Consider the following 17,647-nt stretch of genomic DNA (forward strand, 5'->3'; position numbering starts at 1 on the left):
CGTAAACGGGGGAAATCCCCCAAAAAATTACAAATTTAAAAATCGCTAATTTTCGATATTTTTTCAATTTTTTTTACTTAAAATTGCCATAACTTTTTTAAAAATGATCGAATCAATATAATTTTTTTTTTTATAGATACCTTAGATAATTACCTATCATTTTATATATTTTTGTGAACATTTGACCCTTTAACAGCCCACAGGATGGGGTTTCGAAATGGTAACTTTTTTACAAAAAATTAACTTTTTCAACTTAACTTTTGAAAATGTTCCGGAAAGACTGACAATTTTATATATACCTTAAATTAAAGCTAATGTAATATACTTTAATTTGAAAAAAAAAAATTTGACCTCTGGACTTGTCTTCATGGTGAAAACGGCTACCGAATGCTATTTTTGTGTGAAAATTGTAGATTTTATAATTTACATTTTTTACTTTAAAGTGCTATAACTTTTTAAAAAATGTATGGATCAATACAATTTTTTCATGAGAAGTAGTATTTATATACATCTTTCATTGGATATACTTTTTTTTTAAATCAGACTATTTCCCTATATATGGGGGGGCTTCAAATATAAAAAATGCATATAGAAAGTAGAACTTTTTCAACTTAACTTTTGAAAGTGTTCCGGAAGGTCTGACACTTTTATATATATCTTAAATTAAAGCTTATGTAATATACTTTAATTTGAAAAAAAAAAATTTGACCTCTGGACTTGTCTTCATGGTGAAAACGGCTACCGAATGCTATTTTTGTGTGAAAATTTTCGATTTTATAATTTACATTTTTTACTTTAAAGTGCTATAACTTTTTAAAAAATGTATGGATCAATACAATTTTTTCATGAGAAGTAGTATTTATATACATCTTTCATTGGATATACTTTTTTTTTAAATCAGACTATTTCCCTATATATGGGGGGGCTTCAAATATAAAAAATGCATGTAGAAAGTAGAACTTTTTCAACTTAACTTTTGAAAGTGTTCCGGAAGATCTGACACTTTTATATATATCTTAAATTGAAGCTTATGTAATATACTTTAATTTGAAAAAAAAAAATTTGACCTCATGACTTGTCTTCGTGGTGAAAGTTGACATCAAAGTTAATAAAAAATTACGATTTTTGTACAATAATTTTTTTTTATATTTTTAACTTAATAATGCTCTAACTTTTTAACAACAAAATATGAGCTTTTTTTAACTTTCTCAAAAAATATTTAACTTACAAAAAAAAGTTTCGTACAAAAGTTGTTTAAAAGACAATTATAAATAAAAAAAGTATCGTATATTTTTTCATTTAAACAAATATTTTTCGAGTTACATTACATTTNTAATATTAGTAACAGAAAACAATTTTTATGATTAAACAATTACTTATCATTTTACATTTATATTTAAAATGAAAAATGAAAATAAAAATCAATAGTTATTTTAAAAAATTGATACATTCTCTAAAGCTGATATCAATTATTAAGTAAGCACTCTAAAAAAATCAGCATTAAAATATAACTCAATATAAATATAATTTAATTTTTATTGTAAAGAAAATATCAAGTTGAGCATGTTTTTTGAAGTATTGAGTTCAAAATAAAAATAAAACTATTGGTAGTAAAAAATTTTATAAAACTATTTAGAATCCAAGTAATAATGCTAAATATTCACATATGAACCATTAATAAAAAAACATAATAATATGAAAGAATGTAAGTAGGGTAATATAGAGAGAGCTAGGCCCCCCCGCCTCACCCACTCACCTTCCTTGCGGTGGAGGAAGTGTACGGGGGGATTAAATCTAACGTAAACTAACCTAATGTAATGGTGGGGGAGAACGATGAAACCCAACGTAAACTAACATAATGCAATGGGAGGACGAAACCTTATGTAAACAAACCTAATGCGGGGGGGGGAGAGGATGAAACCCAACGTAAACCAGACGCTTAGGTAAGCATATTTCTCACATTGAATGTATAAATAATTTCTAAGAATTTTATCATCGACTACCAGACGCTTAGGTAAGCATATTTCCCAATATTAAAGATGTCACCATACAGTAATGATTATTATCGTATGAATTTTATGAGAACAATGACAACGTTTGGCGTTATGACATTATAATTTCTAAGAATTTTATCATCGGCTACCAGACGCTTAGGTAAGCATATTTCCGACATCAAAGGTATAATTGTAATATAATGATCATAAGCGTCTGTTATTTTATATGAGAACAATTGCGTTGCTGTCTGTGTGTTATTAATATTAAATGTACAAATAATTTCTAAGAATTTTATTGTCGGCTATCAGACTCTTAGGTGATCATGTTTCCAACATCAAATGTACAAGTAATGCCTAAGAATTTTATCATCTGCTACCAGACGCTTAGGTAAGCATATTTCCAANTACGTGATCATATTTCCATTATCAAAGGTATTACTATACTATAATTATACACAGACGGCATCGTAATTATTTTCATAAAATACAAATGCTTATGAGTGTTATAGTATAGTAATACCTTTGATAATGGAAATATGATCACCTATAATAATATAATATATATTACGAATGTGAACCGGAATGAATACAAGCGCCGTCTTTATACAATTGATTCTATAATTATAATTAAATCATAATAAAATTATAAAAAAAAAAAATATATATTAAACACATACCTTATCATGAATCTGAGTTTGATTTTGTTCTGCGTCAATCATGGAATATTGGATTGGGTTGGGCTGTGGTCGATTTTCGATATTTATGTAATAATCAACCATACTCCAAATATCAGGCAATAATTCTTGAGACTGTGAAAATAGAGTAATTGAATTAACAAAACATACATAGAGATTTAAAAATGACTTACCATATCTTGTGAAAATTGTTAAATTTTTATATTATTTAGAATATTAGCAAATTCGTATTCACCAAGTACTGGAGACAGCGGTTCAGTTTTCATATTATGTAGTAATTTTTAAAAATTCTTCGCTTATACCCTTTTACTCGATGACTGTGATCACACAGACTCTCGTTCAATTTTATAGCATGATTTTTAAAATGATGATTTATCATTTTTAATTACTCTGCGATTGGATGAAAATTTATTGACACTTTCAAAATATTTGCTGGAGTGGGTTACAAGAGATGATTAACGGTTTTGAAATTTGCTGATTGCACTTTATTTAAATGCTAACTGTGTCACTTCCATTTTACATGAAGTAAAAGTCTATTAGATATTTAATCATCGTTCTATCTGTTATCGTTTAATTTTTATTTTTAAAATATTATGCATCGTGAGAAATTATCATTTGAGATCACTATAAAATAATCAACAAGTATGAGATTATAATAATTTTTATTTTATTTTCATAAACAACATTTTTACAAATGACACATTCAAATGTTTTCAGGATTTTTTTTCTCCATTATTACTGCAATTTTTTCATCCATAAAATCAAAAATATCGTTTCAGCATCCCCATTTTTTCAATTTGTTCAAATGAATGCATTACACCGTTATTAGGATACTCTTCATCATTGTCGTTATCTCATTGATACTTTGATTGATATAAATTGGTATTATTTCTAAAATAACATACATAGTTTAACGCTTAATAATTTTAAAATAGAAATAAATATTTACCCGTTCACTGCACAATTATTCATTGTGTTTAAAATATTCTGATTTGTTTGATTATTAAAATCCACTACGAATTTCTCCCATATACGCTTCACTATGCATTTGTAATCGAATGTGATTATTTCATTATACAATACCATCGACGTCTTTGGTAATAACGACGTATTAATGGTTTTTACAATTGAATAGACTAAATTTTCAGGTAACAAATAAAACTTATTTATCACCATATCCTTTGCTTTTTTATTGATTTCTTTACTCTGCATTGATAGCAAGTTACAAGTTTCGTATTTTTCTTTTATCACTTCTAGATAATATGAGGAAATATGATTACCTAAGCGTCTGGTAGTCGATGATAGAATTCTTAGAAATTATAGCTGTACATTTGATGGTATAGTAAAGAATAAAATGCGTAGGCGTGAAACACCACCAGTGGTGACATATTTTCTCATAAAATACATACGATAATCATTGTTACTGAACGGTGGTACCTTTGATGTTGGAACTATGCTTACCTAAGCGTCTGGTAACCGATTATAGCAATGTTCTTATAAAAATATTTATCATAATTTCTATTTAACGTCTAATTTTAGAAGCATATTTAGCTACACCTATTCTCTACCAGTCCGGACGGATGGTGGGCGGTGTGAGGCGGCGGCGTTCGTTTAACGATATATGTGATATAGCAATGTTTTATGGATCAGTAGAGTAATGTTTAAAATATTGTATAAAATACATACGACAATCATTGTTACTGTACGGTGGTACCTTTGATGTTGGAAATATGCTTACCTAAGCGTCTGGTAGCAGATGATAAAATTCTTAGGCATTACTTGTACATTTGATGTTGGAAACATGATCACCTAAGAGTCTGATAGCCGACAATAAAATTCTTAGAAATTATTTGTACATTTAATATTAATAACACACAGACAGCAACGCAATTGTTCTCATATAAAATTACAGACGCTTATGAGCGATATAATATTACGATACCTTTGATGTTGGAAATATGCTTACCTAAGCGTCTGGTAGCCTATGATAAAATTCTTAGAAAACATTGGGTTTAATTCTCTCCCACCCCCCACCTATAGAGTAGTTTACGTAAGGTTTCGTCCTCCCATTGCATTATGTTAGTTTACGTTGGGTTTCATCGTTCTCCCCCACCATTACATTAGGTTAGTTTACGTTAGATTTAATCCCCCCGTACACTTCCTCCGCCGCAAGGAAGGTGAGTGGGTGAGGCGGGGGGGCCTAGCTCTCTCTATATTACCCTATTAATGTATTTTAAAATAGAAAATTTAGCCAAAATTATTATGGCAGTTTAGAAATAAAATTAATACGAATTAAGAAGAATGAACTAAACTAATTTTATTTATAATATTTTTTAAATAATTTATTTATCAATGCTAATAATGTACAAATTTACCTAAAATATGCAAGATATAAAAAAATAATGATTACCATATTAATTTTGAATGTTAAATATTGTTAAGATAAGTAAATGGATCAGCTTAATTTTTAAGTAATAAAAAAAATTCTGTTCAACATTTATTTTTATACATTTTTAAACATAAGACTTGTAATAAATTTTTCATTACTAATTTTGGAATTTTAACTGATAATACAATGTATATAGTTCTACTCCATAATAAAGTTTTCAACACATCTTTTTAATTATAATTAATCTACAATTCAATTTTTGTTTTGATTTGTATTTATAAATGTTCAACCTCCAATCACTTTATTTAAATAAATAATAATTTATTTTACATGTTAGGAGTTGGAATTTACTATTCTGAAGTTTACTTCAATTCAATTTAAAATCATAGAAATTTTTTTCACATTTATTATGGATGTTAATAATTTATCATCCATTATTTCTATAAAGTTATTTAAAGAAATAAAAAAATGTATACAACAAAACTGGATGATCAACATTTAAAGGAATTTGATAATTTTCTAAAAACAGAACTGGTTTTATTTTGTGAAAAATTAATAATTGTCTTTTTTTAATAATTTTCTAATATTATGTTTTGTATTACCGATTAAAAATGTTGAATAAATTTGCTAATCTATGAAATAAAAAAATTCTTTTGAATTTAAGTCATTCTTCATTTTTGGAATTTCAAATCAAAGTTAGTAAGAGTATAATATTTTAAATATGTTCATAAAAATAATTATTTTCTATTATCTAGCTTGTGAATAACTATGGGAAAGTTATCAGTATATGAACGTATACAATTATTGATTTATATTGGATTTGGAGATANATAATTATTTATTTATATTGGATTTGGAGATAAAAAACGTACAATGAGACAAGCCTGTACACTTTTTAATGAACAAAATTGTCATAGAGCTCCTATTTCGGTTGGTACAGTATTTAAAACCCATAACAAATTTTGGAACGAAAAGATAGTTACAGATAGGAATAGGTCTGGCCGTCCTACCTCGGTAGTAACATTAGATGTGTCATGTAAAGTTATAGAGACTGTTGTTGAGAATCCACATACCTCAATTCGAGCAATTTCGAAGGATAAGAATTTAAGTATAGGATCAGTGTTTAATATTTTACACAATGCAGATTATCATCCATATAAAGTCAATTTGGTACAGAGCTTAAAATATGATGATTATGAAAGAAGAGTAACATTTTGTGAAACAATATTGGAAAAATATAATGGAAATAGTTTTTTTACAAAAAATATTGTATTTTCTGATGAAGCTACTTNAAATATTGTATTTTCTGTTGAAGCTACTTTTTTTCTTAATGGCAACATAAATCGACATAATTCAGTTTATTGGGCTGATGAGAACCCTCATTGGTTTATAAAAGCCCACACACAATATCCAGAGAAGTTGAATGTATGGGCTGGGATATTTAATTACAGAATAGTTGGACCATTCTTCATAGAAAATAACTTAAATAGCTCTAAATATAAAGAATTGTTAAGAAACCAAATTGTTCCAGCAATTAAAGCTATCAGTTTTGATGATCTCACTAATATTTGGTACCAGCAGGACGGTGCTCCAGCTCATTTTAGCTTAGATGTGAGAAGATTTTTAAATGAGACTTTTGAAGATAGATGGATTGGACGTGGAGGATTCATTGAATGGCCTCCAAGATCTCCTGATCTGAGTCCATTAGATTTTTAGCTTCGATGCGAAGCTGAGAAGGTATTGGTTTTACTAAGATGTGTTTTTTTTTTTTGTGTCTGTTACCACTTTATCTCAGCTCTCACCGAACCGATTTCTTTCAATGATACGTCAAAAGATCACAAATCGTATCTAGTCGAAGACATTACTCTCAAAAATTGAAAAAAATTCGTATTGAAAATTGAAAATCGTATTTTTCAACCCGTAGACGCGCGCGTGTCATCAATTATATATATATATAACAAATTTTTATTGTAATTGACACAGCCCCGCGTCGTTTTACGCCGTAGTGCAAAGTCCAGCAAGTGCCGCACGGCCGACGACGTCCCGCCGTTAATAGTCTTCTTCTCGTTGTCAAGGTGACAACGTCAACAAACCGATCCGCACTCGCGCACTGTTGTCATCTACGCTGCTAATATTTTGACGCCTGAGGATCACGCCGGACATCGCGTCGTCGACGCCAGCAAAAGTGCCGCGATATTATGCGAAGATTATATATTCCTACAGCCGACGCCTCTGCCGCCGTATATGCCTCGTGTATAATGTTCCTCCCGCCCACAAAACACGGCTATACCTCATGCATGATACGTTTACGTACCTAAGTCCCTTTACATGTATATATATATTCTAATTACTATTAAAACTTATATATTTATACGCTTTATTCTCATTAAGAGATATATGGTGTATTCATTCCGATTACGGGGTATGATTCCCGTATCGTCATTTTTCGTCACTACCTCCACGTTGCGCGACTGCTGATTTCCTTGGATGTGGTAGCCGTTTCTCAGACTCCCTCCCCGGAATCGAACCCTGTATTCCCGTTACCCGTTACAACCATGATATTGATAGTAACTACTATCATAACATAAAACTAAAAATTAAAAATAAATATAGTTTAAAAAAACTAAAAAACACGCTTTTAAAGCACATTGAACTAAAAAGTTCAAAATAATTTTTAAAATAAGCTTAAAACAATATTGAACGAAAAGTATTAGAATTATCGTGATAAAAGCGTGGGTGCTTCGTGCCATATTTTTCGTATATTGAGTGCCCGACGCTTTTATCACGATAATTCTAGTACTTTTAAATAAACAAACTCAATATTCAAAAAATCTTAATTGTAATATATGTCATAGAAATTCTCATGACACGTCAAATTGTTTTTTCAAAAATAATCAAAGAATTTGCCAAATTTGTAATTTAGTTGAATACACAGCATTAAGCTGTAAAGAACTTCCAAAAAACTAAGTACTAGGTTAAACGATGGTGCTGAACGAAATAGTTTACCTTTTAAAGCACCACACATAATTATCAATAACACACACTAAACACATGTCTATCGCTATACATTTTTATGCTTTATTTAATGATATTAAAATACCTATCACGATTGACACAGGATCAAATATATGTTGCATAACACATTCTTTGATACCTCACAATCAGATCAAATTGCACTATAACCTTAAAATAAGTGGCCCTGATAATAGACCATTAAATATTTTAGGAACAACAAATATTGCCTTGAAAATTGAATCAATAAATTATCATATTAAAGCATTTGTTGTGAAAGACTTATCCTGTTTAATAATACTTGGTAATGATTTTTTGGAACAACAAAACAGTATCATAGACTTTGATAAGGAAGTAATAAAATTTAATGAAGATACTCTTATACCTATATTTCTTGATAATAAGTTCAATGGTAATCAATTAACTTATAACTTTTAAATATTATTTTTGCATTAATATATATATATTTTCGACATTTCGATTAATACATAAAACTAAATGGTACTTATAATTTTTAAAAATTAAATTTTTATTCATTTGTAGTAAAATTATATACTCCAAGGTTGATTTGTGAACTCGTGTCGACTTGGATTGTTTTGTTTTCTAACTGTACAAAAATTGTTGGGACAATTCCAAAAAGAATTTTTTCAGAAGGATTAATATCTTGCATATTGTATCTAGAGATATTACATAGACCGTTATCGCAAGTGGGTTGGAACTCAAAAATTTTCACTGATATATGAGTAGATCTTAACAACGCAATTATTTCACATAACTTATTCTCATTGTTTTGGCACATGAGATTAGAACTCATATCTAAAACCATAAAATTTATTATTTAGTATATTTCAAGTTATATTTATGATTTCAAGTTTAGTGCTGGTGTTTCGGTAACTGTCGTTCCGAAGATGAACTCTGCAATCAGTTCGAAACGTCTACACATAACTGAACACACATTAACATTAGCACATTCACTCAAATTTAATGTTCATATTTAAAACAATTATATTTAAATTAGTTTTGATTTCACTTATTGAAAGGTTAGTCGAGGTACATTGTATGTAGTGTAATTTATTTGAGAATCTTTTTAATTTCTTTTTAAGTTTTTTAATTTAGAATTTTTTATATATATATTTTTAGTCAATTGAATAACAAAATAAAATATTTGGTTGAAATTGTTCAAAGGTCATGTATTTAAAAATTATACGATTATCTATACTATTTCATTGAACGAAATTCTCAATCCTTATTTTACTCATTTATCTGGAGGTTATTTAGCTTGCTTAAAATATTTTTATTATTCTTTTACCAGGTTTAATAGTACTCTTCAATAGAACAATTCGTCAAAGAAAATGTGTTTTTTGTATTCTACTTTCTTTTATTATAAGGCAACGATAAAAAAATTATCAAACAAATATATAAATATTTAGCTCAAATGCTTTGTGAATTAAAATAAAAAATCTTGGAAATGCCACTAAATACTATAATTTACTATAAACATTAATAGCTACAAAACTTACCAACTTTGTAATTGAAGTAATTATGAAATATTTTTTCCATGATGATCTTCCGGTCCCAAACTTCTCGGTTATATGACGCTAAAAAAAGTATTATAAATAAATGAATAAATAATATTTATAATAAAATAAAAAATTTAGATTGTCCATTTATTGTTGGATAATTGCACGATTATGACTGTTAAATAGATAATAGTATAAATAAAATGTTGACAGGTCAAAATATTAATATTTGAAGAATTAGAAATGGTAAGAAACGGGGGTGATGTTTAGCCAAGTTTTATTTTTACTATAACAACATGATGTACTATTAAAAATAATAACAACCGAAAAGTAATAATAGGATATTCGATATCAGCGAGTGGACATTTTATTTAAACCAATCTCCATTAAATAGTAAAATAATAATAATTGGTTTCTATTTATCCTTCGAAAGTTACTTCTAAAATCTACCCTTAGGGAAAAAATTTTTCTCACAATAAACTTCATATTTATAATGGTTTATAAAAAGAAATATAAATTATCATTTATTATCTTAGTCAATATAAAAATTTTAATTTTATTCATATAAAAAAATGTATTTCATTATATAATCTTTGAATAATAAATAATGTCATTTCATTACTTTCATAAATTAAATTGCTTCAGTGTAGTGTAATTTTTAAAATATTAATAATTTTGAGTTTCAAAGTAAAATTGTCAATTATTTAATAGGTAAAAATGATAATTAACAACAATATCTAATTCATATTTCAGTATTGGTTAACTATTTATAAAATTGTATTCAGTTTCTTAATTCTTTTGTCAAATCTAGGAATGAAAATAGCTTATTATTTATGGTATAGTTTTTTGTATAATTTTAATTCTGTTGCCTCTAACTGAATAAAATAATATTNAAAGTTACTTCTAATATATACCCTTAGGAAAATTTTTTTCTTACAATAAACTTCACATTTATAATGGTTTATAAAAAGAGATATTAATTATCATGTATTATAAAAAATTTATTCCATTATATAATCTTTGAATAATAAATAATGTAATTTCATTACTTGTATAAATTAATTTGCTTCAGTGTTGTGTAATTTTTAAAATATTAATAATTTTGAGATTCAAAGGAAAAGGTTACAATTTTGAAATTTTAAGATAAATTGTCAATTATTTAATAGGTAAAAATGTTAATTAACAACAATATCTAATTCATATTTCAGTATTGTTCAACTATTTATAAAATCGTATTCAGTATCCTAATTCTTTTTTCAAATCTAGGAATGAAAATAGCTAATTATTTATGGTATAGTTTTTTGTGTAATTTTAATTCTGTTGCCTCTAACTAAATAAAATAATATTATTTTTATTTTTACATAATTCTTTGAGACTAGGCTCCACCCCAGACCCGGGGCCCTTCGAGCCTTACGCGCCTTCAGCGCATAAGCCTCTTCGGGCAGTCATCATAAGTAGGCCACTGATTCCGGTAGAAGTACCCGGCTACGCCGGGCACGATAAGTGTTTTTCAGAAAAAATATTACTTCAGAATCAGTGAAAACTATATCTAAAAATGTTATTATTAAAATCAGGAAAATTCAAAAAGAGAATATAGTAAAATGTATTGGGTGTAAGGTTGAAGCCTCTTAATGAGGTATTCCCTTTAGGCCTATTCAAAAATTATTTTAGGAGGAAATTTAATATTTTTTACTTTGTTAAACATGTTATAGAAATTTTTTTGCTAAAATTAAAGTAATGATGAAAAAAAAAGGACATTAGGTCCTTATATATTAGAAGTTGCCTAAAAAAATATTGATAGCGCTTGTTCAAGGAATGGCCAATCTCTATTAAATACACCCCTGTTTAACACAAAAATTATTAATAATCTAATTAAAATAATTGTATTTATATTATAGAATAATTAAAAAACAATTTGGCAGGTTATTATAAGTGGCACACTGTAAATTAAAATTAACATTAAAAATAATAATAAAAATTTAATTTTGATAAATATATTGGTAACTGCGATTTAACGATGAACATCATAGTTATCATAGATGAACCCCAATTCAAAAGATAAACTCATAGTCTCATACATCATATATGAGAAAAAAGAAAATTATTAACTCTGTACTTAGTACTGTTCTTATAATGAAAGTACAAACTTAAATAATTATAACGTCATGAAATTTATATATAACATATAACATTCCTTGATAAAAATAGGGCAAATGCAAAATAGTGTCCTAATAATAATACATAATACAGCATATAAATAAGGTTCATAATACGTATCAGCAGAAATGAATCACTGCGCATAATACAATCATGCGCGTGGACTTAAAAAAAAAAAAAAGCTCGTAAAACGGTGAAAAATGAACGGATTGAATTGATTTTTTTATCACATCTGAGGAATGTCATTAGGCGGGTCTGATGAAAATTTCAAACCTCAAGTCGTAAAACGCTGGCGTCAGCGAGCGTTTTTCTCGAAAACGGTCGAAATTTTAAAACGCTCGCGGGCGAGCGGCAAAAATTTTCCGACCTTCGCCAATAATTTTCCCGGAGTCTGGTGACCGAGTACTTTCGTGGAAAAAAAAAATTTTGAAAATCCGAGCACGCTAAGTAATTTTCCCAGAAAAGCGTTTTTTTCCTTGTTCTATTATATAATAAGATTTGCCAAATTAAAAATTAATGTTAGTTTTTATTTTGCATATTTACCATTTACTCTATATCCTAAACCTGAAAATTTTAAATATTTTATTATTTAAATTTAAAACTATATCATACACCCAAAGAAAAACCTCAATCAAAATTGATAGAGAAATTTTATCAAGGGTTTATGATAATGTTTTATTAATACGAACAAAATAACTATTCTTATAAATAATTATTGTTCAAGACAAGAAAAAAAAATATCATATTGATAAATATATCATTGGTTCAATAGTAATGATATATTTATTAAATTGAACAATGAATTTATTATCTAGATCGAGGTTTTTCTCTGGGTGTATTACAATAACAAGATTATATATAAATCAGTATTGACTAACTTGTATTGCACTCAAGAGCTAACAAAAAAATGTATAATAATTTTAAAAAAGATAATTAGTTAGATAATTTTATGTATCATTTTATTTTTTAAAACAAATATTTGTGATAGAAGTACAAATTCACTCAATTATTAATACATAGATGTATTTAAAATTTTAAAATTGTATGTTTTCCATCAAATATTAATAATTATGATCAAAAACTTAATTGCAAAATCACCGTAATCATTAAAAATTTTTTCTTCTTTCATATCGTAAGCATCTAATGTCTCTTCTGATTGTGGTATTTCTTGAACATCTAAAAACATTTTTTAATTTGATAAAATATTTGAATAGAAGTTATAGTTTCCACCAAGCACGCATTACATTTAAAATTTTTCCAATAGCATCTCAGAGATTAATAAAATATTTATTTGACGTTCTAATGTCAAATAAAAACATTCATTTTTAAAATACATTATTGTAGTGTTATGATTAGGTTTGCGGTGGACATAATTGTTGAACATTTATAAAATTAAATTTATGTGATACGCAATATTTAACTTTTAATTGTAATTACCACTATCATTCCTCGTTAATTGATCGTATTCTATAAAAATAAATAATTCAGAATAAAACGGTGTTTAATTGTTTAAAATTACAACATTGTTGTGCCGGACAAATACGTGCTAAGAATTTTGCGTCTGGGAATAACTTTATTGAAATGCCCATGTGATTATACCACAATATGTATTTCAATACAATTGGTGTCAACATTTTCAGATAAATATAAATAGCTGTGGCGAAATATCTCACAGGCACACCTTACTCAAAAGTAGGAATAGTATTTATAATAGCGATAATAATATAAAAAATTACCTTCTCTTAAAAAATAATGTACTATCGTATCTAAAACAAAATGAGTAGTTAAGTAAATGTATAATAAATTTTCAAATTCATTATCAAATGCTATACACAATTTTTAAATTACTATAAAATTAGCAATGAAATTTTATATGACTTTTTTATCAAAAATTTTTAATTTTATAAAAAATCAATAGATTAATTTTACAATAACCAACATCAGTTTAAAGTTAAGTGAATTTATCACATGTTAAGAGACATTTATTGTGTGCTTTACAAAAAATGTGTTTTTTTTTTATTAAATTCTCATTTGTTCCAAACACTCATTTTTGTGCTAAAAGCAGGTACTTAATGAGGATAACAATTATTAGCAAATACCTTAGGACATACGAGTTTGCAACGTTATAAATCGTCGCATTTCATGGCATCTCCTACTTAAAATAATAAGTAATGGAAATAAATACGTATATTTTTTAGTGTCGTATTACTATATACGACAATAAAACAAACTAATACTAAAATGTATATATACATACTATATACTAATACTGTAATATATAATATTATATAAGATACTTACCATACGTATTATTATCGAAATAATCAGCTAATACTTCTACAGCTTTTCCTAAACGTAACAAAATTTTTAAAAGAGCATATTACAATATATTTAAGTATTACAATATAAACATATTTCAAGCTCAGTGTTGCTATGAGATTCATATTTTCAAGTTCTTATAAGAAATTTTTTTTTTTAATGGGCTTAAAATAATTTATTGAGCTTAAAAAAAGAATATTTTAATCATTTAATCTTTAAAAATAAAAATAAAAATATTTTTATTATCTGTTGCCTTATCAAACAGAAATATAATAATTTTTGGTCCATCATTAATATTAATTTAATTATTTTTATTATTAGTATTCTATTATTATTTTATTTGATTTACCGGTTTGATAAATATTATAAAGTAGTCCATCTGTAATGAATAATAATATTAATTATTATTAGTGTAATCAAATAAAAATTTTAAGTGAATTATCATTATGATATAATAAAAGTTAAATATACAGTCACGTACATTTTATTTCGGTTTCAGAGTGGACTGTATGATACGTTCACTATTAACTGTTTAACTAATAAGAATGATAAAAAACTCAAAACTTATAACTTAGTTTATAATACTTTATTTTGTATAGACATGTTGGCGGCGCTCGTGTCGTTCTTTGCGATGTCGAGTTCATCGTACCACTACTATAAATCCAATACAAGAAACCGGTCCGCACCGGACAAACGTGCTTGTCTGATACCATAATAATATACAAAGAAAAAATGGATCGAACACATTTAACAATATAATTACAGTTATGTAAATATTTTAATATTATTAATTAAATGTTCCTGGCCATATATCAATCTAAACCAAACCGTATTTTAATTAATTATGGTTCAAAATTGTTTGTAACATGACTATACGATTCTTCATCGATTTCTGCACCTTTGTAAAACGGTAGTATCTAAAGTCCATCAAAGCTCTGACAACTAACATGGGCGAATATTCTATTACAAATAATGTTGCTTAAAACAGAATTTTATTTTTAATTTGACTTTCATTATTTTAATAGGTTAAAATTTAACAGCTATTTTAATAAATGTCAAATATTCTACTCTTCATAGCAAAATAAGTTGAACAAGTTTTACTTTTTATACGAATTTTAAGTTTTAAACCACCTCTGTATAAAGGGACATTTTTTAAAAAAAGGTATGTCGAATGAAAGAGATATATAAATAGTATTACTCATAAAAAATTGTATTGATTCGTACATTTTTTAAAAAAGTTATAGAATTATAAAGTTAAATATATAAAAAAGAATGTTTTTACAAAAATCGTATTTTTTTTATTAAATTTGATACTCGTTTTGACCATGAAAACAAAATAAAGTTCGAAATTTTTATTATATTAATATATTTTATATTGAAGTATATTATATAAGCTTTTGTCACGGTAATCGTAAATTTTTTTCTAACTCAAAAAGAATTAAGGAAAAAATGCACAAAATTCGCTGCCTCAGGCGCGAGTATGAATCTAGTATCCCAAACGTGGAAGACATAATTGTTACCGGTTCGGCAACCATTCATCATTTATCGTTGGAAAAAATTTGCCATTTAAGCTATTTCAAATTTTAAAGTCACTTAACTTGCGACTTAAAAGAAGCAAAAATATTTAAATAAGTTCAATTTTATATTCTACATTTTAATTAATATCAATTTAATTGATATAATATTCATGAAAATCAGTGTTATCTCTTATCAGGTATATTAAAATAAATTAAAATACAATACCAAGAATTTTAACATAAAAATAGCATATTTTTGAATAGGGTAACCATTTTTACTATGAAGACGACTTATATTTCGAATTTTTTTTTCATAGTGTAATATATTACATAAGATTTAATATAAGATATATATAAAAGTGTCAATATTTCCAGAATATTTTCAAAAATTAAGTGGAAAAAGTTTAATTTATGCGCAAACATTTCTTCTTTGAATCCCCCCTTGTGGGCAGGTTAATTGTTAGATTTGAAAAAAATGATATCAAATAAAAGGAAAATATCTAAGGTTTCAATATAAAGAAAATTTATGTTGTTTTGTTCTTTTTTGAAAAAGTTTAAAAAAAAATTAATTTTTCTTATATTTAAAAAATTAGTTCATCTATATTAAATAAATTTTTTTTAATTATGAATGTAAAAAAATGATTACAGAATCCAAAAATATTTTAAGTTATCCTTTAATGAGAAACCTCAATTGAACTTTAAATATAATTTTAAACATGATTAGTAATCAATATTATCTAAAAATAATATATATATATATATGTTATTTTTGGGTTATTAATTTATATGGTCAAATTTTTAGTCTGGTTGAGATCTTAAAAGCAATTTCATAATACTTTTGGTTTCTAAAATTATTTACCTAACTAATTCTCGAATAAAAATCGATATAAGTCAATTAACTTAAAAGATATGGTCAAAATGTTTGAAAAACTGAAATCATTTTAATTACTAGCTCTTCTTATAAAAATGAGTTTTTGGACTATCTAAATGAAATAGTATGTTTTGATAAGAATACAACAATGGAATATTTTTTTATCCTCCTGAAAGAAGACTGAAAATTTAGTGACGTGTTTTTCCGTAGTTACGACAATGCATATTTTATATTAAAATATTTTAATGTTAACTTATTTTATAGCATTGTTTTATGTAAGAGCTATGACCGACAATTCGATAATTATTCAATAATAAAAATATTCGATAATTCTTAAATATTTAATAATTTATGTTAAATATAAAATATTTGGTTGTATAAAAAATATTTAAAAATGTCCAATACTGGATTCTACATTCAAAAATTAATACTAAATCCAAAAGTTACATTGATCTTTTGAATAATATGATATATTATATATCATATATTATTCAAATAAAACGTATTTATTAAATATAATTATATAATATTGGAATACATATACACTGCACATTCTGTTTTGTTCAAAATTGCATTAATAAAAATGTGTTTCAGTTTTTTAATATTTATTAAAAATTAGATAGTACTAACTTGTTCTAGACATTTTCTGAGCAACCACGGTTAAAATTTGAAGATCTAAAACAGCATTGGTATGAATCACAATAAATGAACAGTATATAAATAGTTGACATATTAAATTCATTTTTTATAAGTTTGAAAATATTTTGTTTTAATGAATAATATATAGAATACACGTCTGGGTGTTTAAGATTTTTCCAACACTATTTATCAGAAATAATGGGTATATATTCCTCAATATTTGCTTTCCAAAAATATACACTAAAAAAATAAAAGTAAATATAAGAATAATCAAATCCTATAAGATTTATTACAAATAAATAATAAAATACTATTATTTATTAAATTGTTTATTTAAATCTATTTATTCGAAGACTAAATTTTATTAATAGAAAAATGTAAATTTTTCAAAAGTTTTATTTCTGAAATGATCAGAAAATGAATCCAGGTGCTCGTGAATATTTATTTGCACCCAGATTTAGTACTTATATGGGGTGTAAGCAAATGATTCTAATTAATACTAAGTGGCCATAATAGAGAAATAAACAATATAAC

At 26.1% G+C, this 17,647-nt stretch overlaps 1 protein-coding gene and 1 long non-coding RNA gene across 6 annotated transcripts; both read right to left on the minus strand.

The window, feature by feature from the left end:
* Positions 1–2,454: 2,454 nt before the first annotated feature.
* LOC126901762 (uncharacterized) lies at positions 2,455–4,899 on the minus strand. 2 transcript variants are annotated; one of them, XR_007703101.1, is made up of 3 exons: positions 3,639–4,899; positions 2,863–3,580; positions 2,455–2,803 (listed from the first exon to the last, which is right to left on the minus strand). It is a non-coding gene; the product is annotated as an uncharacterized LOC126901762 (long non-coding RNA). The 2 variants fall into 2 exon arrangements; XR_007703102.1 differs by having other exon boundaries at positions 2,455–2,609; positions 2,672–3,580.
* A 3,630-nt stretch (positions 4,900–8,529) lies between these two features.
* Positions 8,530–17,288, minus strand: LOC126901745 (uncharacterized). 4 transcript variants are annotated; one of them, XM_050678480.1, is made up of 10 exons: positions 17,105–17,285; positions 14,436–14,465; positions 14,069–14,116; positions 13,504–13,533; positions 13,205–13,234; positions 12,866–12,943; positions 12,646–12,663; positions 12,311–12,331; positions 9,611–9,688; positions 8,530–8,906 (listed from the first exon to the last, which is right to left on the minus strand). In XM_050678480.1, the coding sequence occupies exons 1-10, from the start codon at positions 17,214–17,216 to the stop codon at positions 8,620–8,622; spliced, it is 732 nt and encodes a 243-aa protein (XP_050534437.1). In that variant the 5' UTR covers positions 17,217–17,285; the 3' UTR covers positions 8,530–8,619. The 4 variants fall into 4 exon arrangements, with proteins under 4 accessions (XP_050534437.1, XP_050534438.1, XP_050534439.1 ...); XM_050678481.1 differs by lacking the exons at positions 12,311–12,331; positions 12,646–12,663 and having other exon boundaries at positions 17,105–17,287; XM_050678482.1 differs by lacking the exons at positions 13,205–13,234; positions 13,504–13,533 and having other exon boundaries at positions 17,105–17,286.
* Between the last annotated feature and the right edge of the window lie 359 nt (positions 17,289–17,647).

Source organism: Daktulosphaira vitifoliae, unplaced genomic scaffold (assembly GCF_025091365.1).
Source record: "Daktulosphaira vitifoliae isolate Bord-2020 unplaced genomic scaffold, ASM2509136v1 Scaffold_3, whole genome shotgun sequence".
Taxonomy (NCBI): Eukaryota; Metazoa; Arthropoda; class Insecta; order Hemiptera; family Phylloxeridae; genus Daktulosphaira; species Daktulosphaira vitifoliae.

What these genes read in the sequence shown, in the direction of transcription:
- LOC126901745 (XM_050678480.1), bottom strand. Translation starts at nt 17,216, where the DNA reads ATGAATTTAATATGTCAACTATTTATATACTGTTCATTTATTGTGATT. An exon ending in TCAGAAAATGTCTAGAACAA is followed by an intron (nt 14,466 to 17,104) that starts GTTAGTACTATC and finishes TATTCATTACAG; the next exon opens with ATGGACTACTTTATAATATT. An exon ending in TTATAATATTTATCAAACCG is followed by an intron (nt 14,117 to 14,435) that starts GTAAATCAAATA and finishes TGTTACGTTTAG; the next exon opens with GAAAAGCTGTAGAAGTATTA.